The sequence below is a fragment of the Aptenodytes forsteri genome, unplaced genomic scaffold, assembly GCF_000699145.1.
Source record: "Aptenodytes forsteri isolate BGI_AS27 unplaced genomic scaffold, ASM69914v1 Scaffold15, whole genome shotgun sequence".
Classification (NCBI taxonomy): domain Eukaryota; kingdom Metazoa; phylum Chordata; class Aves; order Sphenisciformes; family Spheniscidae; genus Aptenodytes; species Aptenodytes forsteri.
In genome coordinates this window covers 10,840,513-10,865,752 of record NW_008795129.1, presented here as the reverse complement: position 1 = coordinate 10,865,752, position 25,240 = coordinate 10,840,513, and the positions used below count along the sequence as shown (strand labels likewise).

General features: G+C 49.6%; 1 protein-coding gene across 1 annotated transcript in view; it reads right to left on the bottom strand.

The window, feature by feature from the left end:
- The window catches only part of HPSE2 (heparanase 2 (inactive)), a 116,139-nt gene that overhangs the window by 27,291 nt on the left and 63,608 nt on the right, over positions 1-25,240 (bottom strand). The window contains exons 3-5 of the mRNA XM_009278038.1: positions 12,506-12,679; positions 11,746-11,917; positions 1,042-1,089 (exon numbers count right to left, since the gene is read on the bottom strand). Coding sequence (XP_009276313.1) covers positions 1,042-1,089; positions 11,746-11,917; positions 12,506-12,679 — 394 coding nt within the window. The remainder of the gene's footprint in view (positions 1-1,041; positions 1,090-11,745; positions 11,918-12,505; positions 12,680-25,240) is intronic.

Below are 25,240 nucleotides of genomic sequence, written 5' to 3'. Positions count from 1 at the left end.
TCTTTTTTTACCTCATACAGACAGTCTTGCTCTGGTAGAGTAAGGGGAGGAGAGTGAGTGAGCGGCTCTGTGGTGCTTAGTTGCCGGCTGAGGTTAAACCATGACACTGCCTCACCTTTGCACTGGCATTTGCACTCCCACTGCAGAGGGTCACAGCCTGCTGGGGAACCTGCCTCTGGCCACAGTGTGCAAACTGGGGCAGTTGGAAATAAGAGGAGGAAAAAGATGTTTATGGATTTTCCCCCAAATAAGAAAACCTTTCCCTCCACTTGGTGCTTGTCATAGTCAGTGCTACAGCTCAGAGCTTGCTTTGCCTCTTCTGAACTGTAGCACATGTTCATGTGTAGGAACCAGGGGAAATCAGGTATCAGCATCTCTCTGGCAGCCCCACTGGGGCCTGGATCTTGGATGTTCACCTCCTTTCCATTGACATCTGCTTCTGGGGCCTCATCTGCAGTGCAGGACAGCGGCGTGTCTACGGACATCCGAGACCCTTACAAAACGGAGCAGGGAATAGGGCATTACGCATTTACCGTTGAACTAAGCTGCCTCCCCCTCCTCTGGGCCAAACCAGCTTAGCTTCAGGCCAGTGGTTGCAGGGAGACAGTGATCGGGGGGGAAAGGAAAAGGGCTTTCAGATAGTCCCGTACATGTGTCACGCGGCTTTTGCTTCCCTGTCATCCCCACCCCGGCTACCACCAGAGCTGCCTGTCCTCCCAGCTGCCTCCGGGGACTCGGCAGTCCAGCACAGGGTTTGTTTCCAGCCATCAGGCAGGCCAGGCATGCAGGCAGTGGTATTTTTAGCCTCTGTCTCAGCTGTAGTGGTAAAGGTTAATACATCCCCTCCCGTATTTGTTCGAGAGGCTCCAGAGAGAGGGACAGAGCCTATTTCACCTATTTAAATGCAGCAGGAGGACAGAGAAGGTGGCTGTCAAAGTCTGTCCCCTTTCACACCCAGACAGCGCATCAGCTCTGCTCCCAGCGTCGTCGTCTGATCACCGCAATTAGTGTTGGAAAGTAGAAGAAATGGTGAATACCTACTGTTGCCAGGTAACAGCATCCACCGTGCTGCCAGCCACTTTCATGAACCTATAGGAAACAGAAGAAGAAACTGTTTAAGCCCAATGTTGTCACACGCGAAGTCCTACAACAACCAATGCCCACCCTACATCACAGGATACCAAAGGCGGTCACTGCACTCACAGACCCTTTCTGATGAAACCTTTGCATCCTTAAATGGAAAGAATAAATTATACTTAATACAAATGCTTGTAGCAAGCACAGCTGAGAATAACGGAGTGAAACCCAGCTGGCAGCAGAGCTTTAAGCATCATTTTGGGGCAGATAGGGAGAGTTTTGGAGCACAACAGCATTTCAGGAACAAGATCTTGGGGTATGTACTTAGTTCTACGACTGCAACTACCCTAGTAGTGATTAAAGAAAAAGTTTTAAATGCTCATCTTAAAAGGAGACACTTCTTCACCCAACATGTATTTAAGCTGAGGAACTCCTTCCCTGGACTCAAGCAAGGACTGGGAAAATGGAAGAAAATGGAAGAAAAAAACAGCAAACCTATTAGATGCAAAGATGCCACCTCCAGCTCAGGAAGCCCCTGAGCATTGGAGGATGGGAGGAAAGGCTGGACAAAATCTGCTACGTGCTTCCCTTTTTTTGATGCTCTTTCTTGGGCATTGGCTGTTAGCAAACTGATGGGATTCCAACCTGGGTGCACTTTTAGTCTGCCCCGTTCCTATTACTAACCACAGCACTTCCATGCACAAGGTTACAGTGAGTTACGTGTATGTATTAGTCTCCTGATGGCTTATGACCCAACTATCTTTAAAACAATACACCTCCTCCAGACAGCTCCTATTTGAGTCAGACGTGAAGCTACACAGGTATATCTGCTGACGCTGCTGATGCCAAAACCAAAGCAACTCCTCATCTTGGGGACTGTGTGTGACCACTGCAGCAGCAGCCTCTGGCACAGGCTTGCTGCCATCCAAGACAGTCCCTCCCTGGCTCCCTGGTCCAGCAATCCAAACTGCACCTTGGAAAACTGCGGCTCCCAGGAGGAAGCCCAAGCAGTTACTCTATTCTTACGCTTAGGAGCAGAGATATGAAAACACACAAAGGCACACACCAACTGGACAGGCACGCTTTTCTGTTCAGTAGTGTAACGTGCACTGCGTAGCTGATGCATTTTGGAAGCGATAATGTATGCACATGACAGGAGACATTGGCTTGAGCAAGTGAACGTGATGAGAAAAACCGATGCTGTATTGTCTCAGGCTGCTCTTTGATGCACAGGGATCCCGGGAACACAACAGGAATCACACAGCTGTCCAGACTCCACCAGGACACAGGGAGTGGCGGTCTCTTTGATGCACAGGGATCCCGGGAACACAACAGGAATCACACAGCTGTCCAGACTCCACCGGGACACAGGGATGAGTGGCGGTGGGTCCTGCGACCCCAAATCCCCCAGGACAGCCCCATGACTGAGGGTGGGGAAGGAAAGGGAAGGTTTGTGAGGAGACATGAGACCTTCTATCAGACCAGTTGTCATGGCAGGGAAGAACAGCAAGCTTTCCGGCACACGAGCCTCTAATCAGGTCTGAAACAAGAGCAGCAAACTTCAGGCTAAATATAGCTTGGAAACAATCATTCTGACTTTAAATTAATGACGATGGTCAATTATAGACTGGGACAAAAGGGCAGCTGGACCCTGTGAAGCATAAGAAGACACTGGCAAAGGCAGTGGTAATAAATCCCCGCGGACAGAGAGGGAAGAGATACAATTAGAAATGGAAAAACAATAACATGCTGTAAAACCCTGTAGCACTGATGCATCCCTGATTCTGCTGCCTAGCAGTGCTGTGAGCTTCAGTTCCCAGGCTCGCCTTTCAGAAATGCTTTTACATCTCTCCTGAGGGTCAGGCCCGGGAGGCCAGTACCAGGGCAGTGGTTTGGGGATGGTTCCTCCCCAGCTGAGCAGGGCAAGGAGACCAGCTGGACCAGCCATGGTGCAGCCAGAGGGAGAGGTGCAAGCTCCCCGCAACTCACATGGGTCATCTGGCAAAAAGGGGATTTTGCAAATATTGTTCTACAAATCTAAGTGTGCGGAAATATGCCAAAAGGATCAAAAGACCCAACTCTCAGGTTTTAAATGCTCAGTACAGGGACCGCTGCCTAAAATGTAACGCATGAAGTGTACAAGAGTGAGCTAATGAACTCTAAACTGAAATTACGAACACAATCCATATTGTGTTTGAAGATCGATATATTGCAATTGGGTTTGAAGATTAGCCCAGCTTGCTTTCTAACCTCAAATGCTTTATGTTCTGGCTACAAAATAAACCACCCTGGACTTTACTAAATCACCTCTTCAGGCTCAGGTTGGCACTCTCCACTCGCAGTCCAAAACCATGAGCAGACCGAGCTCGGGAGAAACAGCTCTCCGGTTTTCCTTGCCATTTCCACAGTGCCTACAGCCCTGCTGCAAACACACCCGCTACAGTGGACTTTGAGCAAGGACTGAAAAGCAAAGCAAACCCTTGGTATAACCTCCAGCATCCCTGGAGCAGCAGAAGCAGGACATCTCTCTGTCCCATCTCCCATGTCTCTAGGAAGCTAATTGACCTGTTGTTAAAAAGCTCCTGAGAAAATGTTGTTCTAGGACACAGGCGGCACTCAGGCAGCACAGTACAGACCAAAAGCAGGACAGAAAAGGCCCTGGCTTGCTTAGTGTTCCTCTTCTGTCTCCGTAAGAGTGAAATAAATCAGTTAGTTCTGGTCATTTTCAAATTTTACCATAAAAGATGCATATCTAGCTCAAATTTTGCTTTCCATGTCTGTTTTTCTTTCTTTCTTTTTTTCTTTCTTTCTTTCTTTCTTTCTTTTTCCTTTTATTGAGATTTTTGCAGGATGAAGTTCAAAAGCTCTTGGTAAAACTTCAAGTCCTGCCTTAATGGTGGAGTTGTGCCTGAAGCACCCCAGATGACTTGGGCAATGGTCTCTACCCTCCAAAGGGAACCTAGAGCTGTTGGCTCAACAGCCAACAAGTGGTACTGCACATGCAAGAGATGAAAGCCCAGGGCAGGTGGAGATGCAGTGATGCACAGGTATCCGAATATCCTCAGCTTAGGAATACAGGTGTTACTAATCCCTTTATTCCTGTAGCACCTGTGCTGCTCAAACCACAGATTTTGAGGCCAGTGAAGATCCATAAGGTCCAAATGACCAGCGCTGGCACATTTTTATCTGGGATTTCCTGGACTGCACGATGTCCATGTGTGCAGTGCAGCACAGGCAGAGCAAACCAGATGCTTCCAGGAGGGCTCAGATCCCTGCACAATGTGCTGCACAGATGGGCTGGGCTGGCGCAGTAAATCTGCCATTTTCCTACACGTTGGCCTTTCTCTGTGAGCACCAATCGACCGCGCAGCGCATGTGCAGTTAATCCCCCCCCAGGAGCAGTGGGACAAGCTGAGCCCATGCTGTGCAGGCAATGTGGGCAACTACCGTAGCGATGCCCTGTAATTCAGATGGGTGGCAGCCCCAGGGCATGCCCGTGCGGTATTCCTGGCTGGACTTCCACACATCAGACACCTGGGCAAACGCAAAAGCCCTCAAAATCTGCTGGGGCAGCATCTCTAGGTGGGAAAACAGAACATGTCAGAGGCCCGTGGAGGAACAGGAGCCTCGGGCAGGGCAGCACCTCACAGGGCGATGCCCTGTAATTCAGATGGGTGGCAGCCCCAGGGCATGCCCGTGCGGTATTCCTGGCTGGACTTCCACACATCAGACACCTGGGCAAACGCAAAAGCCCTCAAAATCTGCTGGGGCAGCATCTCTAGGTGGGAAAACAGAACATGTCAGAGGCCCGTGGAGGAACAGGAGCCTCGGGCAGGGCAGCACCTCACAGGTCAGGAACGAGCTGTGGGAGAGGGGGGCAGGAGGGCTGCAACACTACAAGATTATACTAACACCACAACTCTAATTGTGAAACCAGATGCTTCCAGGAGGGCTCAGACCCCTGCACAATGTGCTGCACAGATGGGCTGGGCTGGCGCAGTAAATCTGCCATTTTCCTACACGTTGGCCTTTCTCTGTGAGCACCAATCGACCGCGCAGCGCATGTGCAGTTAATCCCCCCCCAGGAGCAGTGGGACAAGCTGAGCCCATGCTGTGCAGGCAATGTGGGCAACTACCGTAGCGATGCCCTGTAATTCAGATGGGTGGCAGCCCCAGGGCATGCCCGTGCGGTATTCCTGGCTGGACTTCCACACATCAGACACCTGGGCAAACGCAAAAGCCCTCAAAATCTGCTGGGGCAGCATCTCTAGGTGGGAAAACAGAACATGTCAGAGGCCCATGGAGGAACAGGAGCCTCGGGCAGGGCAGCACCTCACAGGTCAGGAACGAGCTGTGGGAGAGTGGGGCAGGAGGGCTGCAACACCACAAGATTATACTAACACCACAACTCTATATTGTGAAACCATGGCTCAAATCTGACCTTTCCCAGAGCATCTCCCATAGCCACATCTCCCAGAACCGCAACTTTCACTTGAGTGTCCATCTCCTTACCCTTGCAACTGCCTGTGTGCCAGCACCCCATGCCAGCATTACTACTTGTGGGGCCTGTGTTGAGCTACAACTGAAGCTCAAGCTTGCTTTTAAATAATCACTGAGAAAAATGTAATTTAACATTGATCAGTCACCTAAACAGTTCACAGCTCTGTCCCCGAAACGGTAATACTGGCATAACATAGGACAGCACCTCACAGATCAGGAACGAGCTGTGGGAGAGTGGGGCAGGAGGGCTGCAACACCACAAGATGATACTGACACCACAACTCTATATTGTGAAACCATGGCTCAAATCTGACCTTTCCCAGAGCATCTCCCATAGCCACATCTCCCAGGACTGCAACTTTCACTTGAGTGCGGGCAGGTCTCTGAAATAGATCTCCTGTCCTGATTCAATACTCGCCAGTCACGGAGCACCTACTGCAACCTTAAGCAAATTGCTCCCATGGTTAATTAGCCTCCAAGTATGTTATTTCTCATCTGAATGTGTCTGGCTTCAGCTTCCAGCCACTGGAACTTCCTAGGCTTATTCCTGATACATTAAAGAGCCATCTGCATTTGGAAATCTCTTTCCCATGCAGGTAATTGCAGATTGTCATCCTTTAAATAATAAAAAAAAGTGATCCTGTAACAAAGAATGCAGCTGCACAATGAGAGCAGTTACCATCGCACAGGCTCCCAGGCGGTTTAGCATCGTCGTCTGACTCCTGGGTGCTGGACTTCACAAACACGGGTTATTTCAGCTGTTGCTCCCTGGAGTACTACAAAAGCAAACTGACCCCCCCAAGCCCCAAATGTAGGAGCAACACTGGCCTGCCTGTGGTGCCGTGGTGGATCCCTAGAGCTGGGTGGCAGATCTCTGCCCTTTGAGCCAACGGTGATGGGTAGAAATAGCTTTATCTCGTGTCTGAATTGGTTGGTGAGGGTGACTAGGGCACAGGCTTCACTTACTAACTTCTTCAGGTTCCAGTAGCACAATCAAATACCTGCAGCAGCAGAGACAGGTACTAGACCCAACTCACGCCACATGCTGCAAAGACTTTGACCTGCAGTGCCAGATTTCAGACAGGGATTTCACTGCAGGGAGCAGAGCCTGGTGGGGAATACGTATAAATCTGCTGCTATATTGTATTCTGTCTCTGCTCAGCATCACCTTTCTTCAACAAACTTGATCTATGGTAGGGCTGCAGAAGCCTTCTATCAAAGAGGACTTTATGTCCCAGACTGCCCCACCCAGCCTTGGGACTCTGGAGGTTGCATTTGGACCATGATGTTGCATTACCACTGATGCTTTTTCCCACCATTGATTTGTCCAGTCCCTTTCTGAACACACACTTCTGGCCTCTGCAATACCCTGTGACAATGACTTCTACAATGCCATCGCATACTGCCTACTCCAGGCTCTCCTTGTTTCTCTTCCCTACTTGAATTCAAACAAACAAGCTCTATCCATACACTGTCTTTGGCTGCTACTCCAGAACAAGTTGCAGATAAAAAGCAATGCCTGGACCGACTGATGTGTGCTGACCTGCTCGGGCAGCCACAGCCCTCTTTGCCCTCGTAACGGCATGGACACAAGGCATGGGCAGTCATCATAAAAATGCTACCGAAGACTCTCCCATTTTTAGCACCTTGATTTTGCTTTGGCCTCCGGTTGTGTTGGACCCCAAGTGTATAGCCTGTGCCATTTCATGAGCTATAAGCTAACACCTCTCTCTACCACATAAGCACCAACACGAGAACCTGGCCTTGGGGTTGATTTGTGGATACAGGGAGCGGGGCTGAGGACTGGGACAGGTTTTAACCTGACCCCTACCTGGGCTGCCCACAGATAATCAAGACATTGTCTCCAAGCCCCCTCCCGACCCTGCCATGTCCACAGCTGGCAGGCAGGAAGGGCTTCATCACCACTGAAAAAACGTGCTTCCTCACCTTTATGGGTTCCTTTCAGAGCACTGTAGAATGACATCATCACCAAAAAAAGCCAAAGTGACCCAGATGGGTGGTTAACTCTCCACAAGTACTACAAACCAGGAGTAGGAGGCAGTAAAATCATAAAGGATGAGAAACTTTTGTGCCTTGTAAGGTGAGGATTGACATGTGGGAGCTTCCTCGCCTGCTGCTGCCACCTGGCCGGAGGTGCTGTGGCTCTGTGACCAGAGGGTGGATGTGCAATGGTGACAGCAGCAGCAAGAAGGGGCCAAGGGGGCTGGAAAGAGGGCAGACAGAAAGCCAAGGAGGCAGCAGGTCTGGTGGCTCTGAGAGCTGGGGGATGAGGAGGTAGGGAAAGGCTGTAGCTCCAGACAAGAAAGATTTTCACTTCTCTGGTGACTTCACAGGCTCAGGACCCAAAGTGGCCACAGAGCATCAACAACAGCCAGCCTAGCGTGGACACAAGTGCCTGCCAGCCCTTACCCTCCTGGCACTGCAGCTCCTGCCGTGGTGGAGGTAACACCTCGATGCTTGTGAGCATCCAGTGGCAAAAACTAGGCTACACCAGCCGAGGAACAAGGTCATGAGAGCCCCAAGCCAAATCTGCTGAGACGTGCTGGCCTAGGTTTTGTACCAAATGTTCTGAGCTTTAACACGTGTTAGCATCTCTTCTTCCTAATAGCTTTCCCTCACATTTCTTCTCTTCCAGCACTGAATGTGTAATTCAGTCACGCGTTAACCTTTGTGTCTGATTCCTGATCTGCTGTTAAAATCTATGTTAATTCCTTAGAATCTCACAATTTTTTCCCCAAGAAAATTCTGAGCAGTTCTGGGATTCCTGTACCCGCAGACGCGGTAGGTAGCTAACATGGTCTGCTCTCCAACAGCTCAGGCTGCATGAATGGTCTAATTAACACCTCATCAAACTCAACTGTTGGTTGTGTCTGGAGAAATTCCCTCTTGCACCTGTGCGTTCACAAGACACCATTTCTAGCCTCCCGCACAGCAGGCCCCAGCCATCGGAGCAATGCTCTGTCACTGCAGAGCCCATCCTTACATCAGCAGTAGCGGTCCTGGTCCAGTCTCCTGGACTTGCCAGCCCAGAGTGACACTGATACACTCTGTGGCTACTCTGAGCCATTGCACTGTGCAGGGTGGTGCAAGAGCTCAGGAGCAATAACTCAGCAGTGAAGGGTGTGCAAAGCCCGTGCTGCTGCGTTTCAGGCAGGGCTCTCCTCCCCTCACCATATCCTACCTCCATCATCAGAAAGTGCATAGGTTTCACCCAGCACAGCTCAGTGTCACCTGCCTAAGGACAGCCTTTGCAGTGGGACAGCGTGCACACACCCCTACATGCCGCAAACCTTCAGGTGCCTGATCTGCACTCATCATCTAGCCTGTCTAGCAGACCCCAGAGAAAGGTGGCGCCCCAGGAGGGGTTCATTCCCACCCTGTCCTGGAGGACAGGCCCTAGGATTGGGTCAGAATGGCCCTGGAGGTGTCCATCTCCCACCACTGAGACAGACAGAGCCTGGTGCACAGCAGAGTGCAATGCCCAATTTGTGTCGACACTACCATTATTGCAGGACAAGGTTTAAACATAAAGAATAAGTTTAGCTTTGTTGCTTGAGATAATGGTTAAACAATAGACTACAATGTTTGGAACACAGAGCATGCAACAGGAAAATGTAATTTTAGGTAATACTTCACAATGAGACTATTCTGAATGTTTCAGCACCTCAGGTAACTCTAGAAGCTTTCCCTGGAGAACATCTAACTCCAGCTTCTACTGTCAGAGATCACACTCCCTGGGCCTCTTTGAGCTCTCCTTTCTCACTTCAGCTTGTTTCCATTATTTGCCCCCCCCAAATCCACTTCCTCACTTTGTGTAATAGGGCACTGCTTGCCTGGCAGACTAATCCACCCATCCCGACTTCTGCGCTGGGGTGTATCATCTCTTCCCTCCAGCCTTACTTAACACTTGAGTCATAATCTTCCACTTGGCATATCTCTTCCTATCTGGTTGACTTCTGCTGTTCATCACATTTTTTTAAAATAAGAGCAAAACTTTGCAGATTTCACATCATCGGGACTATTAACTGCACACACTTTATTTGCTCTAGAGCCTTCATCCTACTGCGAGCACTATGTAGACCACTCACGGTGGTCTAGCAAGGCAAGCAGCAGGCTTGCCATTGAGAGCATCTTCCTAAATTCCTTCTCCTTTCTCCTGCTTGCTGACTGTGTGGTGCTCATTCAGGATCCCCAGAGGCATGTCCTGGCTGTTACAGCCCCAGGCACATGCTCAGCCACATCCCATTGACTAGTTCTGCGATGCTCCTGCAGAAGGCAGAGCTCTCAGTAGCACTAACCGAGTACTGAAGAGACCTCAGGGAGCTGCTGGGAATAAAGCTCACGCTGTCAAGCAGCTTAGGCACTGGGGTTTATTTGTTTGTCTTTTTGCAACTCCATTTCCAAATACTGCAAATGAGCGTTTAGCCCTTTGTCTTTGTGTAATCAGACTTGTTCCTCCTCTTTACACCCTGCCTGGTAATAATGGGGTCTTTATGTGGAAAGACAAGCAGCTCTTGTCTCACAGGACCCCGTGGGCTTTAAGGCCATGCAGGCACGTGCCACTCGCCATGAGCTGCAGACATCGGGGTTTGGAGTGCAGGACGCAAAGTTTCTTCATGGGAGAGAGAAATCACTTTGAGCGCCTGTGGACCAGCATCACCCTGGCAGGCAGGGATGGCAGCAGAGAAACAGCATATAGCTTGGAGAGTAGGCATGCTCATTACAGCTCTTTCAGACCAATGTGGGGGTCTGGAGAGCTCCCACCGTCCCATCACCAGGGCTGCTCAAACCCTAGCTCTTACCTTCCTTCCCTTTCATTCGAGATGGTGTTTCTGCCATCCTCTCCATCAGATTGTACGCTACAGCCTCGCTCCCGGGGTCACCGTCAGTCAGAGCGTGGCTCCAGCAATGCAGAGCTGCCGGACCACCCTGGCCGTGCGACTCAGCTCTTCCGACCCCTCTTCCCTGGGACCTGGCTGCGGCGCACGAAGGGCAAACGCAGCAGTAGGACTTCCCTTTCTCTAAGAGCTTCTTGGCTCTCATCCCTGTTGTTTTTCTTACTCAGCCTGCTCCTCCCGGCGCTAAAAGATTTCCTGCTGATCAAGGCTACTACAACATCTTGTAACTCCCCCCGCACCGTACCGAACGCCGGGGCTCCGGCGAGCGATGCGCCCATGTGGCATCGGTGGCAGCCATGGTGTGGGTGCAGGGGCTGCTCCCCCACTTTCGTCAGCGGGAGGGATGCTGGCATCGCAGCTGGTTCCACCAGCTTTATGGTCTCTTTGTGCTGCTGCAGCAGAGCTGAGAATCTGGCCCTGGCTCCCTCCCTGCCTCGCCGGGGACTGCATCAGTGTGCTGTTTATTGTTTCTGCCAGATCATTCATGCAGATGTTAATGAATGCTAGACCCAGCTTTGCTCCCAGCAGAGTCCCTTCCACACCTCCCCCTGCCCAGCCCTCTGCACTGGAGTTTCTGTTTACAGTCCTGCAGGGAATTTCCCCTCTGCTGCACGGTCTTCAAGCCACACAGTCCCAATTCCTGCTGCCAGCAGGCTCCCACACCTCCCTGGTTCCTGTAACTGTCCAATGTCACCTCCAGGTGTCTGCGTCCCTCACTGTCACCATTCCTTCTCCACCTCTGGCCTCCCCAAACTAGAGACAAACCAATTCTCCTAGGAGGGAGCAGAGGGCTTGGCCAGTGAAGAAAGTTGCTACAGGTTCTTCCTCTGCACAGATGGAGAAAGCACAGGGAGAAGAAGTCACCAAATGGGAAGAGCAAAACAATTTGTCCAGGAGGACTCGGAGACAACATCTACACTGGTAAGTGGTGCCAGGACCCACCTCCTGGCCCTGCATCCACACCACTGCGTTATCTTCACAGCTCAACAAGGTGGGAAATGCTGGGAATACTTGGGAGAGTGTTAATCAGCCCAGACCAAAATCCCACCAGGGACCTTTGCAGAAGTTTAGCAGCACAAACAACCATGTTCCCAAGCCCCTGGCACTGCGGTGGCTGAGCTGCCCAGAGCCTCGCTGTCCTGGCAGCTGTTGGACATTGGGAAGCCAAAGAGCAAGTCTACCTGCTGCAAAGGGCATTAGTCTCAGGAGGGATTTCTGATCTCTTCTTGATCAAAGCAACATCACTTACCCTTCCAGGAGAGCGATGACGTTCTTTCTGGGCCTCCCAATGTTCGGCCCGTAGAGGTTTGCTCTGGAATAAGTGCGGATAAGCTGCAGCAGGCTTCTCAGCTGGATGTAGTCCTTCCCCAGCTGGCTGCCGTTCACCGAGCGGCCGATCAGGGTCCGATAGTTATTGGGCTCTGGAAAAATAAAAATAGAAAAGCAAGGCTTGCCAGCTACGCTCCTTCATCTGCGCTTCCAGAGAGAGACACACAGCTCACATGCTGTTGCACAGCTTGAGCTCCGCAGAGCTGCCTGCCTGCTCTGCGGAGCAGCAGAAGGAGCCTCTGAGGAGTGGATGAGGGCCATCGCCTGCTCTCCTGTGCCAGCATCTCCTCCTGCGCCCCTTCTGCTGTGTGCTGGGTGAAGGAACTGCACTTTGGTGTCATACTCCTGTCCCTGTAGGGTCCCCACATTCCCCTGGCACTGCAGCCACCATACAAGTCCATAGAGCTGCTGGTCTGGCCACCCCAGGACTGGCTGTGCCCAGCAGCCGGGGCAGAAGCATTTCACGTGCTTAATACCAACTAATGGAAACGTCCATCTAAGGTGCTAACACATGCCAGGTCTGTCTTAGAGATGGTGCTGCCTTATAGCAGGGGCCTTTAAATCCCTCTGAAACTACATTGGCAAAGCATCCTGGGATTTGCAAATATCCTCTTCCAAAAGGGAATATCTTTCTGCTACAGTGAGCTCCATTCCCGTGTCTCTCCTGTTCCCACACTCACCGTTGCCCAGCTCCCAGGAGATGTTGTACTTCTTGCTGGCACTGTACTTCAGCAGGCTGAGGGCATTGGAGCTGTTCCAGGAGTTGTTGGGATTTCGGCGCAAAGCATTCAGTGCAAAGATCAGGTGAAGGCCAGAGCAGTCAGCAAAGTTATAGAGTTTGTCTAGAGACCTGGCTGGGAAGAAACAAAAACCAGTTTGTAATTCAAATGAAACCTAGTTCCAGGGAGGTTCAAATGATCCTGCTGTCCATCAGACCTTGCCTTCTGTGTAGGATGAGCCAGGGTCAAATGCCATCCCCGTGACATCTGTAACCGCAGAAATGCACCTGAGCTTTGAAACCGGGATAGGATTCCAGGTGTGGGCTCATCTCCTTCCAGCATGAAACTTGGATGCCCTCCACCAAGTGTCAGAGCTAGGGGCCATGTTACCAGAGACAAGTGACTTTATAACATCTCTTTTCATCTGCTCTTGGCAAGGAAAGTTCAGCCTTCCCTGTGCTTATCCTGTCTTGCATCTCTTTCAGAGCAGATCCCTGCAGTGCCTGGGGAGCAGAGGAGGAAATCACCACCCCAGGGCTCCCAGCTCACAGCCACCTCTGCTGCACGCCACCACAGCCTGCTATCTGCTCCCACAGCCCCCTGTGCAGTAACCAAGCCCCAGCAACAATCAAGTAGAGCCTCCAAGGTGTGCACCGCGCACCCAGCTAACCTCTGCTCTGCACACAAAGAGAGGAGCTTTGTGCCACCCCTTGAGCTCAGGCAGAGAGGAGGACTCCCTGCCTGGTGACAGCCTGGCCAAGCCCTGCTGCTGGGGTGGCCCTCCTGCCATCCTGGGATCTTCACAGGATTCATGTCCTACCTGCTGGCCCCAAAGCTTCCCAGCTGGCATCTGCCCTGCCGCGCTGTGGCCTTGATGAGCACTGGGGCACCAGCCAGCAGCAGGAGTAAAGAGCAAAGAAAGAGCTGACCCACTATTCAGGGGGGAGTGACATTAGCACAGGGTGCTGCTGGGAGACCCAAAACGCTTAATGCCTTTTTTTGCTTCAATCTTCCCTAAAAATTCAAAAGCAATCAAATGCCTGATGAAGCTAATGCCAGTGTTAGCAGGATATGAACTCACACGACAGCATGAGGAGATTTGGTTAGGGAGTAATTAGATAACTGTGGTGTTTTCAATCATCCCTGCCTGTTGAACTGCATCCCAGGACACTCGGTGAGCTTCCTGAAGCAGCCTCAGAGATGCAACCACTTAACTGTGACGTGCCACCGGGAATGGGGAGGTTCCAGGGGGCTGGGGAGGGCAGACTGAGGGCTCCACTTTCAGAAGAGGGGAAGGAGATGCTGGGGAATTACAGAGTAGGCAGACCAGCTTCAGGTCCCAGAAAAATACTTGGACAAATAATCAAGCTGCTTGTCAGCACTTACAAAATATAAGGAGATGATCAACAGCCACAGGAATGTGTCAAGAACAAATCACACTCAAGCAGTCTACTGACAGGAGAGCAGGGCTTGCGGGCAGCAAAGCAGCCATTTAGGTCTTATACCTTGATGGTTTTTAAGGCTTTTGACACAATTGCATATGACGTTCTCTCTGGCAAGTGAGGTAATCCTGATCTAGACTGAACCGCAGTGAGAAATACGCACACCAAGAGCAGCTACCAGTAATTTGCTGTTAAACTGAAGAGTCTAGGCAGCCTGCTCTGGGTCTCTTTACATATTTCTAATAAAGAGGGGTATAAAGGAGCAGAGGATACATACATCAGACTTGCCATGGCACTAAGGTACCAGCATGCACCACCATGGCCAAGGGAGCTGAAGGGGATGGAGAGGAGGCGACCGCACGCTCAGGGAATTGTTCTAAGCCCAGGGGCGATGCTCTGAGACTCCCTGTGCCCGCACTGCTGGACCAAGGTGCAAGTGAGATGGTGACAGCCAGGAGCTGCTCGCTCCAGTCCCAATAAGCTGCTCACAGCCTGTGTGTCTGCGTTTATTCTGTCGCCTTTCCTGGTCACTGAAAGCCTCGGTGAATACGGAGCCAGCTCTGAGGTCTGAGAATAATAAACTTACTTTAAAAGCAATGTTTTAAGGAGGGTCAAGGAAATAAGCTAACTGAACAGCTAACGTTTAATGGAATGCAGCAAAATTATGGAAAGGAAAAGAAAGTAAAAATGTGGAAAAGAAATTCCTAATCCCTTCACAACCTTTTTCTAAACGCTACTGGCTGTTTGAGTGAAAAGTAGCTGAATTAGATTAATCTAATGTATTCATCCCACTGGTTCAGGCACATTAGCTGTTTTTCTGGATGTTTAGTGAATTAGAGACAGATACAGCTACTTAATACTCATTTACTTCAGACCTCCAGGCAAAAAGCTGCACTTGAAATGAGACTCCTATAAAGAGGATAAGATAGACACCTAAATGACAACATGAAGATAGCAAAAAGGCATTACCTGCAGTTCCCCTGCTAGAAATGAAACCTTTTCACTAGTCCAAAACAGTTGTAGTTCTTAAGTACTACAGGATGGGATTTGGTTCATGTTTAGGAGCCTTTGCAGAGGACTGGGAATTGATTTTCCATGCATCCACCGGAGGAAACAAGCCACCTGTTTATCCCAGCACAGGGCCTGCCACTGTGAAATTGTATTTTCCCCATAACACTTATTTTGTTTCCATGCGCCTGGACACAGAGATGCCACGTGTATTTCATGTTCTGCCACGACCTTCCGAGCTGGAAACCTCAGTGATCAGGGGAGAGAGCTAGGAGAAACACACAGATGTCTGGGGGTTGCTCCTGCAGGTTTCCAGTGGTCTCCCAGCACACAAACCGACCTGCAGACTGCAACGAGGCTGCAAAGAGCAGAAAACTACTAATAAACCTATTTCTGCATCAAACCAAATTGTTAATATGGGCACTCTTGGTATCAAGAGTATCAGGTGTCAAGCCCATTTATCTCCTTTATCCTTGGCAGCCGTCTAAGGATGGTGTGAATCTGGAAGCACCAGTCTCTCCAGTGACTCTAGCAGAACCTTGATGGCCAGTTTGCACAAGATGCCCAACTGTTAGTGGTTAAAGAGCATATCTGATGCCTCCTGAGGTGACCACCTTAAACTGGACAACTCTGTTGCAGACAGCTGCGGTTAGATGAGAAGAGTACTGTCATGGGTGGCTAAGGCACAAAAAGAAGCATATTTAGAAGATGTCAAGTGATGTCCAGCCCTCCATAAGTACAAACAAGGCCAAAAGAGAATGCTATAAATATTTTACTGCCATGACTAGGGATGGCCACATTACTTCTGAGTAATGAGAACATGAGGAATCACAGTATTATTAACAGCTGGCTAAAACTCACTTTGAATTCTAGATAATGGCACTGTTTTTTCTTCATCAAACACAGAAAATCTTCCAGGAATTTAACCTTTCCCCAGCTAACAGATCATTAGGCAAGACTTTCACAAAGCATTTCAATAGAAAAAGCCATTGTCATACCAGAATGAATCTTAATAGAGCAGAACTGGATTTATAAGACGTTTTCCTTGCCCCTTCTCCCCCTCCGCCCGGCGCAGAGATGCACACGCTCAGTGCTCACATGCCACTGAGCTCAGGGAGAAGGAATAAAGCAAAAAAAAAGATGAAAAAAAGGGAAAGAAAAAAAAAAAGTACAAGGATGCAGAGAGTCGGCTTCTGCCACTTACTAATGCTCATGTAGTCGGAGTGAGGCTAACCAAGGCAGCAAGGCTACGTGCTCCGCTCCCTCGCACCCAATGGCAGTGCTTGCTGGCAGGTTTCAGCGGGGATGGGCGCCTGCCTCAGTGGGTTTGGGACTAACAGCAGCCCGTAGGCAGAGACAGAGGCCCCCTGGCCCTGGCACAAAAAAGAAATCAGAAGATATTTGGGCTTTCTCAACCTTTTACATCCTTGGTTGCAGAGGCTTGGACGCATCTGGAGAGTGAACACCGCCCGACGATGCATGGCTGGGTAGCCGCCAGTGAAGATCTGCTCACAGTCCTGCCCTCAGCTGAAGCTCTGCACAGGAATTAAAGATTTTGGCTGTTTTCATGGGTCTCTCGCCCTGCACAGAGGGAGACAAACAATTTGAAAATGCAGGAGAAGGTGTCTGTGAGGCCACAAATGGTGGTGGGACAAGTACGTCCTTTGGGATTCTTTCCCATTTTTCTCCTTTTTATACGAGGCTCAATTTTAAAGTTCTCTAAAAGATGGATGGCACTTAACTCTGTGGTATGCCCACACAAAATCTGAGGCACATTAAAACGTCTCTGGCAGTTCAAAATAATTGGAAAGACTTTCCAGTTGTAGTTACTGAATTAAACATTATAAAAGAGACTTTATAAAGAACATAGTATTGACTGCCATTTGGTAAGAGGGACAGTTCAATAATCTCTGGGTTTGAAAGTCTTCCACATTTTTTGTTCTGCTTCAGGAATTTTGCTTTGGCAGGGTTTAGCACAAAGAGTGGAAATTCATGTGCATGCTGAGACGGAGGCTGAGATCAGCCAGAGGGCTGAGGGGTGGCGGGGCATGGCATGGCGTGCCTGGAGCTTTCGTAACTCTGGGAAGTAAACCAGGAGGACAGGAAAGAAGAGCTTGTTCTCCCTCTATCCCCACCGTTCACCACGTCCATCTCTTGCACGTACATCGCGTGCCAGCGCCAAGGAGGACGGGGCGAGAGCTGAGTGCGGAGCGGGCAGCACACACCGCACTCCCCAGATCTGCAGGTTAGCTGAGAGACCAAGCAAATGCACAACAGATGAACGCTTCTGTTGATAAAGCAAAGAAATGCAGTTCTAGAAATAATGATTTCAACTAATCATGGGTATTGCTCGACTCTGCATTCCCCATTAATTCTGATCAATACCTGGAGCGTCCCTGCAAACAGCTCCTGGTGCCAGCACCGAAGCCAGCAGCATCTCCTGCTCCTTGAGGACCCCACACGAGATAGCAGAGGGAAGGGGTTGGGAAAGACCTGGCAAAGAGCAAAGAGAAGCCCAAAGAGAGCTTTGCAGGGAGGGGGCAGAAAGGGTGGTACAGAGTGTTCAGACAGGAGATGAGTAAGATCGCTGGCGAGCGCAACGGATGGAAAAAGAGAGGTATTTCCCACTTACAGAAGAACAAGTGGGTACATGGAAAATTTATTTACAAACAAATTGCCACTATAGTCAGCTGAATCCCATTTCCACTGGCTCTCTTGGGCTGAAAATCCTCATAAAACCACATGTGTGTAGCAAGGACTTAATGTTTTCTTAGCAAATAAATATGAATCAGAAGATACGCAACAGGCCATCAGAGTAACTCCAGACCCATGGGACAGGTCTGCAAAACTGGCTTGAAATCTTCCCGTGGATTCCATCCCCAGTCACGGTAGGGGTTCAGACAGGGAAACCAGAACCCCCCATCCACAATTTGCACAGTTAGAGCACCAAAGAGTAGCCTTCACCATCACTGCAAGTTCAGAGGAAAAGCAACATCCCACACTGTCCGTATGCACTATAACATCCAGCTTGATCCACTGCATCATGGGAAGATTTTCCTATTCTAGCTGCATGCTAGCCATTCCTTCAAAGTTGCTGCTTAAAGAGAATTTTAAAGATTTCGAGGCTACCAAGAAACCCACATAGTTGCTGGAAATTGCATTCTAATGATGACCATCCCAGCTGGGAAGCTGTTTGGTTTTAATTCAGTCTTCTGAAGCATTTTGCTATGCAGTAAAACCACACTGTGTAAAGATGCTGAAGAATTCCCAGGCAAAATTACTGGCAGGAGGGAAAAGTTTGCTTGCCTCAGACACACGTTTCACCTGAAATGCTCCCTCTACCTGTTCAGGCTCCCGATTTCCCCCAAAGAGGATGGAGGTGTGCAGAACCGTCCCTTGCTCTCATTTACCTCCCAGACTTCCGTATTGCTCTATGGAGAAGCAAAGGCTGGGGGCGTGCTGCGTGTGGGGAGCGGTTCCCAAGGCAAGGTGCAGCATTGGAGGTCTCTTCTGAGTGACAAGAAGTGCTTTGGCAGAGCCTAATAGTGCTATAGAAAAGGGATCTAGTTTAATCCCATCTGAAGAATACCTGAAAGTTGGAGGAACTGGCTTTAATACTGCCAGCCAGTAAAGAAATGCTGTGGACTGTGTGTTAATGAGAACCTGGATTTTATATCCAGCTGGATGACAGATGGGGGATCTGGGGCTATTCCCCCCGGAGTATTGAGGGGGCCTTGTTCCAAGGGAATTGTTGTCATCATCCCTGGTCTTTAAGCAGCTGAACATTGACCCTCAATATTCATTCAAGTCTTTAACTAGATTTTTCATTTCACTGCCAATGCAGAGGTGATTATGCTGACCACGTGAGCTAGGTTTAGTCCTTACCACCACTGTGCAGAAATAGCAGTCTGGGGGCTTGGTGTCAATCTCTCGCCAATAAGGAGCTTGGCCGGCAGCCATGGATTGTGGGCTGAGTTCCCAGCTGGCATATAACTTGGAAGACAACCACTAGGTCTGGGTTCAATATCCAATTGCTAAGGAGCCTGGCTGACAGCCTCATTTTGTGGAATGAATCCCAAATTAATATAATGCTTTTGATACCAGACAAGGGGCATGGCCCGCTTCCAAATGCTGTAAGGGCTCAGATAAAAGCCATAGGCATTGGGTTCAGTGTGTAAATGGTATCGAGGTCGGATAACACTCAGGATTGGGCTTAATCCTCAGATGGTGAGAAAAAGGAATGAGCCCTGTCTGAAGAATACCTGAAAGTTGGAGGAACTGGCTTTAATACTGCCAGCCAGTAAAGAAATGCTGTGGACTGTGTGTTAATGAGAACCTGGATTTTATATCCAGCTGGATGACAGATGGGGGATCTGGGGCTATTCCCCCCGGAGTATTGAGGGGGCCTTGTTCCAAGGGAATTGTTGTCATCATCCCTGGTCTTTAAGCAGCTGAACATTGACCCTCAATATTCATTCAAGTCTTTAACTAGATTTTTCATTTCACTGCCAATGCAGAGGTGATTATGCTGACCACGTGAGCTAGGTTTAGTCCTTACCACCACTGTGCAGAAATAGCAGTCTGGGGGCTTGGTGTCAATCTCTCGCCAATAAGGAGCTTGGCCGGCAGCCATGGATTGTGGGCTGAGTTCCCAGCTGGCATATAACTTGGAAGACAACCACTAGGTCTGGGTTCAATATCCAATTGCTAAGGAGCCTGGCTGACAGCCTCATTTTGAATCCCGAATCCCAAATTAATATAATGCTTTTGATACCAGACAAGGCCCGCTTCCAAATGCTGTAAGGGCTCAGATAAAAGCCATAGGCATTGGGTTCAGTGTGTAAATGGTATCGAGGTCGGATAACACTCAGGATTGGGCTTAATCCTCAGATGGTGAGAAAAAGGAATGAGCCCTGAGCTCTGCCTTCATGCAAAAAAAAAAAAAAGAGCTCAAACAGGCAGAATAGCTCTGTTTTCAATCCTTGCGTGGTAAAGAGCTTACAGGACAGTAATGGCTTCTAGGAACAAGTGTAAATTGACATGGAGCTTCAGAAGAGATGTGGGATCTGGGTTCAATCTTCAAATGCTGTAAAGCTCAGATAATGGCCAGAGGGGCAATTTCCAAACACTCTGTTCGAGCCTGGTGCCTGGGAAGGAACCAAGATCACATTACAGCTAAGAAAGCTGCTTTCTTCTGCTGCATAACTTAAGACATCTTCCCGTTTGGATCAGGATGAATCCAGCATCTTCTAAAGTTTCAGAGGAAAACAGAGGTGGGCGGGGAGAGGGCTACAGGTTTGAGCAGAGCAGAAGAACCCAGCAAGAGAAAATAAGTCTGTGAGCACCACCTGCTCTTGTGCACCCTGTTGGCCACCCCAGATCACTGGGCTTGATCCATGGAAACTGCTCCAGAGAAAACATGGGTACAGCTCATCAGCATCCTCACTGCTCTGCAGTGCCTGCACCACTGGGCGTCCTCGGGGCCTCTGCGGGAGGCAGCTCATCCCATCGAGAGACAGAGATAGCCTGCGTTACAGCTACTTCTCACTTGACACCGTTTGCATGAGGGATCGGTGTGAAACAGCATGCGCAGCAATAACTCACTCCTGCTCTCATAACTCACTCGTGGAGTAGCCTCCTGATGCAGGTAGGCTAGTTTGCTTGAAGTCATTCCACTTTGTATAAAGGAATGCAAATAAAATGTGTATAAAACATTCAAATACTACTCTGAGTGGGCATTTAAAGGTGGTCTGTTAGGTAGGAAACCCTTCCTAGACATGGTTTTATTGAAAGCAATATTGTTCCCGTGAAAAGTTTCAAATTTGATAAATCGGCACTATCTCCCTTCCTTTGAGGAAATCCTTTAAAATCTAATTGTGGTCCCTGGAGCTCTCAGCGTTAGCTCCAACGTCCAAATAGGGTGGACCGTAGAGGACAGGGCCTGATCGCTGTAAGTACTGCTATAACAAGCTGTGGTTTGTAAATCAGCCAGACTCTTGAGCAGCAACTGCAGACTTGGGGTAAAACCCCCCAAAACACCCTCTCAGGGCAGCAACTACCCATTCCTAATGACCAGGGGTGCTAAAGACAAGCCCTGTCAGCACTATCCCCTGCACAGCTGGTGGGCATAGCTCAGCATTTTGCTCTTTACCCCGTGCAAAGCTACGACGGTGGGGACAGGTTACAGCTCAAGCTACAAAGCCGCCTTCCTCCAGGCTTTACCTATGCATGTGGAGGGAGCAAACCCGCCAGGCTTGGGAACACGGCTGCAGATATAACCCAGCTCCGCTGCCAGACCGTTTGCTGACAGAATGACTGTTTTATATGGCTATAAGAGCAGCTATAAGCGCAGCTGTCTGAAAAGCAACAAAATCTATGATGTGTGTTTCTAAATCCAATGACAGCTGGCAGTGCTGCGGTGCAGCTCATTCCTTCTTTTACACAGTTTAGCTAAAACACTTCTCTGTGATCGCCCCGATTTATCAACAAACAGCAGTTTCTGGAACAATTTAAAAGCATTCCCAAATAGGCAAGAAGTGGTCAGCTCTTCAAGCACTCGGTGATCTGCGAGCTCCCAAATAGGCACGCAGCTGGAGATGGATGGGGACGGTTGATGGGAGGACTGAATACCCTCCCCCAGCTGCCTCGCGGGGAGGAGGGGGCTGTGGATCATGGCAGGATGGGGGGCTTTGAAGCAGGGGTACCTGAGCAGCTGCAGAGCATTACCCATGGGTGGGGGGGATAGCGATTTATACGGTTTAAATCTGGCCCAAGGCGCAAACATGAGCCATTTCTGTGCTGCCATGGAGGAGAGGTGACTGGGTCCCTGCGCACTGCTGCTCCCCGGCCGAGGAAGCCACATGGAGGGGGATCTCCTCCTGTGACAGAGTCTCACCTCCCAGGCATGGGAAACCCCATGCAGCCCAAACCCACACAGGTGTGTACAAGATAACGCCGTAGCTTGCTGTACAGCCGTACACTGTAACACAAGGCAGAGCAAGAAGACCCAAGGGCAGCATCATGCTTGTCCCCATGCTCACCTCTTCCTGCCGGCTGCGGGGCGGTGCCTGCGGGGCAGACGGCAGCAGCCGTCACGGGGACCCACTCCCCTGTGCATCACTTGCTGCTCAGGCAAGCTGCATCCACTTCATTCTTCCAAGGTGCCACAGTTGCAAGGCAGAGGTTTTCTTTATAAATACTTTTTCCGACAGCACCTGAAGTGCTAACACTGCAGCAAGGGGATGGATGTTTTCAGCGCTTTCCTGCAAAAATTGAGCTGGGCAGCATGGGCTGAGCAACACCCTGTGCACATGCTGCATGGCTAAACTGGAATGAAAGATGTATAGGTATGAAACATGTTTTCAACATGTTGATTTAATCCCAGTAAAATGCTTAACCCAGGTAAGCTGTGCATCCAGTTCACCCATTCCCTTCAGTCCGGCCGGCAGCTCCGATACTCGCTTTTTGCTGCCTGAACTGCTATCATGTGGCAGACACGTGGCTTGATTCAGAAGAGCCTCGCACAGGGATGCAAGCCAGACCCACCTGACAGCATCCCCAGAGCCACAGAAGGTGCAGTGCCTTGTACTGGACCCCTCTACCTCCTGCCCCCCGGGTCTCTTGCTGCTCCAGAAAAGAGTGACACTGATCAGTCATGCTAGGAAGCTGAAATACTGCATCAGGAACAAATTCAAACTGAGGACTTTAGTGTTGCCAAACCCCAACATTCAAAAATCATGAGTCAAGCTCCCAAAAATCATGGGACTGGCTTGAGAAACCTGGTTTTAACATAATTTTCATTGCCTGCTGTTTTCAAAAATTTTGGGTGCCTTTATAGGACATTTTTAAGCTCTTCTACTACCAGGAGAGCTAAAATCTGGTTGGTTTTATTTTTGCTTTTAACGGCAGTTGATGTGCTGCAAAACAACTGTTTTATTTTACAAGTTGTTTGGGTTGGCCTCACTTCCCCGTGGGTGGGGGCTGCGGCCAGTGGCCAGGGATGGCAGGGGCACGCCTGATACCCCTTGCTGGCGGGCGCTGCAACAGAGATGCTCTGCCATTAAGCAAAGCATCTTATCTGCCCATCTCCTCTTACAATCCCTAGCTATTTGGGGGCAAACCCAGAATCCACAAAAATCAGGTGCTTCGTTTTATGGGTCTGAGTCAACATTTCCTGTCGTGCGAGGAGCCGCAGCCATGGTGTGCCGCTCAAAACCGCCGATCCCAGTCCTGGCCCGTCCTCTCCTGCCTGCTGACCCCATTCTCACCATCGGCCATCCCTGACTGTTCCCGCTCGGCGGAGCAGCTGATTTCCCTGGGAGGAAGAGGGAGTGACTAGGGCTCTTCACACACTTTGTGAGCTGGGCATCTGGTATTTTTCAAAACTCTAAAACATTTTAACTGAAAACTGTCCTAAAGAAAAAAAAAACCCCAACCAAAAAACAACGCATAAAACCGGAAATGTTTCAATCTGAAATCCTTAATTAAAACCACACTCTTTAGTACATAAAGAAGGAAGTTAAAAAAGAAATGTACTTTTGCACATTACAGACAGCATTATAATAAACACAAAGCGCTGCCAAGAAAGAGGCATTTTCAAGGCTAAAGTAGATGCCTCCAGCTGCACTCAAATAATGTCAGAGGGCTTGTCCACATTGCCGAGTGTCATTGCATTTGAACGCAATAGCGAACGACCAAGCTAGGCGGATGAGGAAGACAGCAATTATTGGCGCAGACCACTAGCACTGCAGCAAGGACCATAACCCGCTGGGGTCTGTGAACTCCTCTGACTTCCCACAGATCCCAGACCCTGGTCTTAATCTGTAAAATATTTGAAGGAACTGGCCCTGGCTCTTCCTGCTCCTCTGGGCTCGCAGATACGGCTCAGCTGGAGGGACCCGGTTTGGCAGGAGCTCTCCCCAGCTAATCTTTGGGGGAATCTTGTACCAAAGCACACAGGGTGGAGTCTAAACCTGATTTTGGAGGCACAGACAAATGGCTGGAAAAGGCCAGTGTCATTAGCCTGATGTCCTGCACTGCGCAGCCCGGGATGCACACAAGGAGTGCAGGAGTCAAACCCAGTCCCTCAGCAGGACAGACCAGATCCTTTGTAAAGGTATCCACTGCCAGCTTAAAGTTTGCTGCAAGTATGGAAATCAGCCTATCCCCATGTAAAATGTTGCAGTTATTTAATGTTTGTGGTCAAAACAGGCACCTGGCTGGCTTCTAGTCCAAACTTACCTGGTTTGGCCTTCTAGGGACTGGATCTTGCTATACCCCTGCCTGCTAGGTTTTTGTTTCTTCTGGATAGCTCAAGATTAAGATCAAGCCTCCTCTAAATATACTTTCATTAAGCAGCGTTTGCTGCAGGTCTTCAGTATCGTCACGGTAAAGCAAGTTCTCCAAGCTTCCAACCAATTCTGTAGCTCTGCTGGCCTACAAGTCTTATAAAGCTATGTCAACAACCAGCTGCTGTGCGCGACGTTTAGGATCTCGCAAAAAAAAATATTGATGTGCTGAGGGAGGATAGGTCTGCTCAGACTTCTGCTCCTCTGCACCAGTTGCAGAGCTGTGCTTGAGTGCCCGCTGCTGCCCAGGCAAGATGGTCTTCTGCAGAGAGAGGGTGCTGGAAAAAGTAGCGTCTGGGTGAACATGGTTGGTACCTCTCCAACCTAGTGAAAGGACTGGAAACTAGGTCTGAAGGGACTCACTCACAAAAGCTAGTGGGTGCCCTAAAACCAACTGAAGGCTTGGGATATGGCTAAGGGAAAGGGAAATTGCAGTAGGCTCAGAGAAAAACTCTGAGTGAGAATAACAGGGCAGCCTTCTGATCGTATTATATGTCTGCACATAAATGCCAGGAGAACAGGGAATAAACAAGATTACTTCAAAGCCATCATATACAACTACAACATTTTGCCTCACACGTGCTTCATGGAAAGACATCATTAGAGGGGAATACTGATATGAGAAGATGTAACTTGTTTAGGAAACAGAAGGAGGAAATAGGAAGGGGGGGTTTTGTATGAAGAATACTTCGGGGCTCAAGAAGAGGTGAGAAATAGACTCTGTGCATGTCCCCAGGGACAGAGAAAGAGACAAGGAGCACAGGAGATGTCCCACAGAGCTCCGTTAATCAGAAAGAGAACACAAACGAGGCCTTTTTGAGCATCTAACTGAAGCAGCCAAATAATTGGAGTTGGTAGGAACAGATAATTTTAATTACCCTGGCATCTGCTAAAGACAG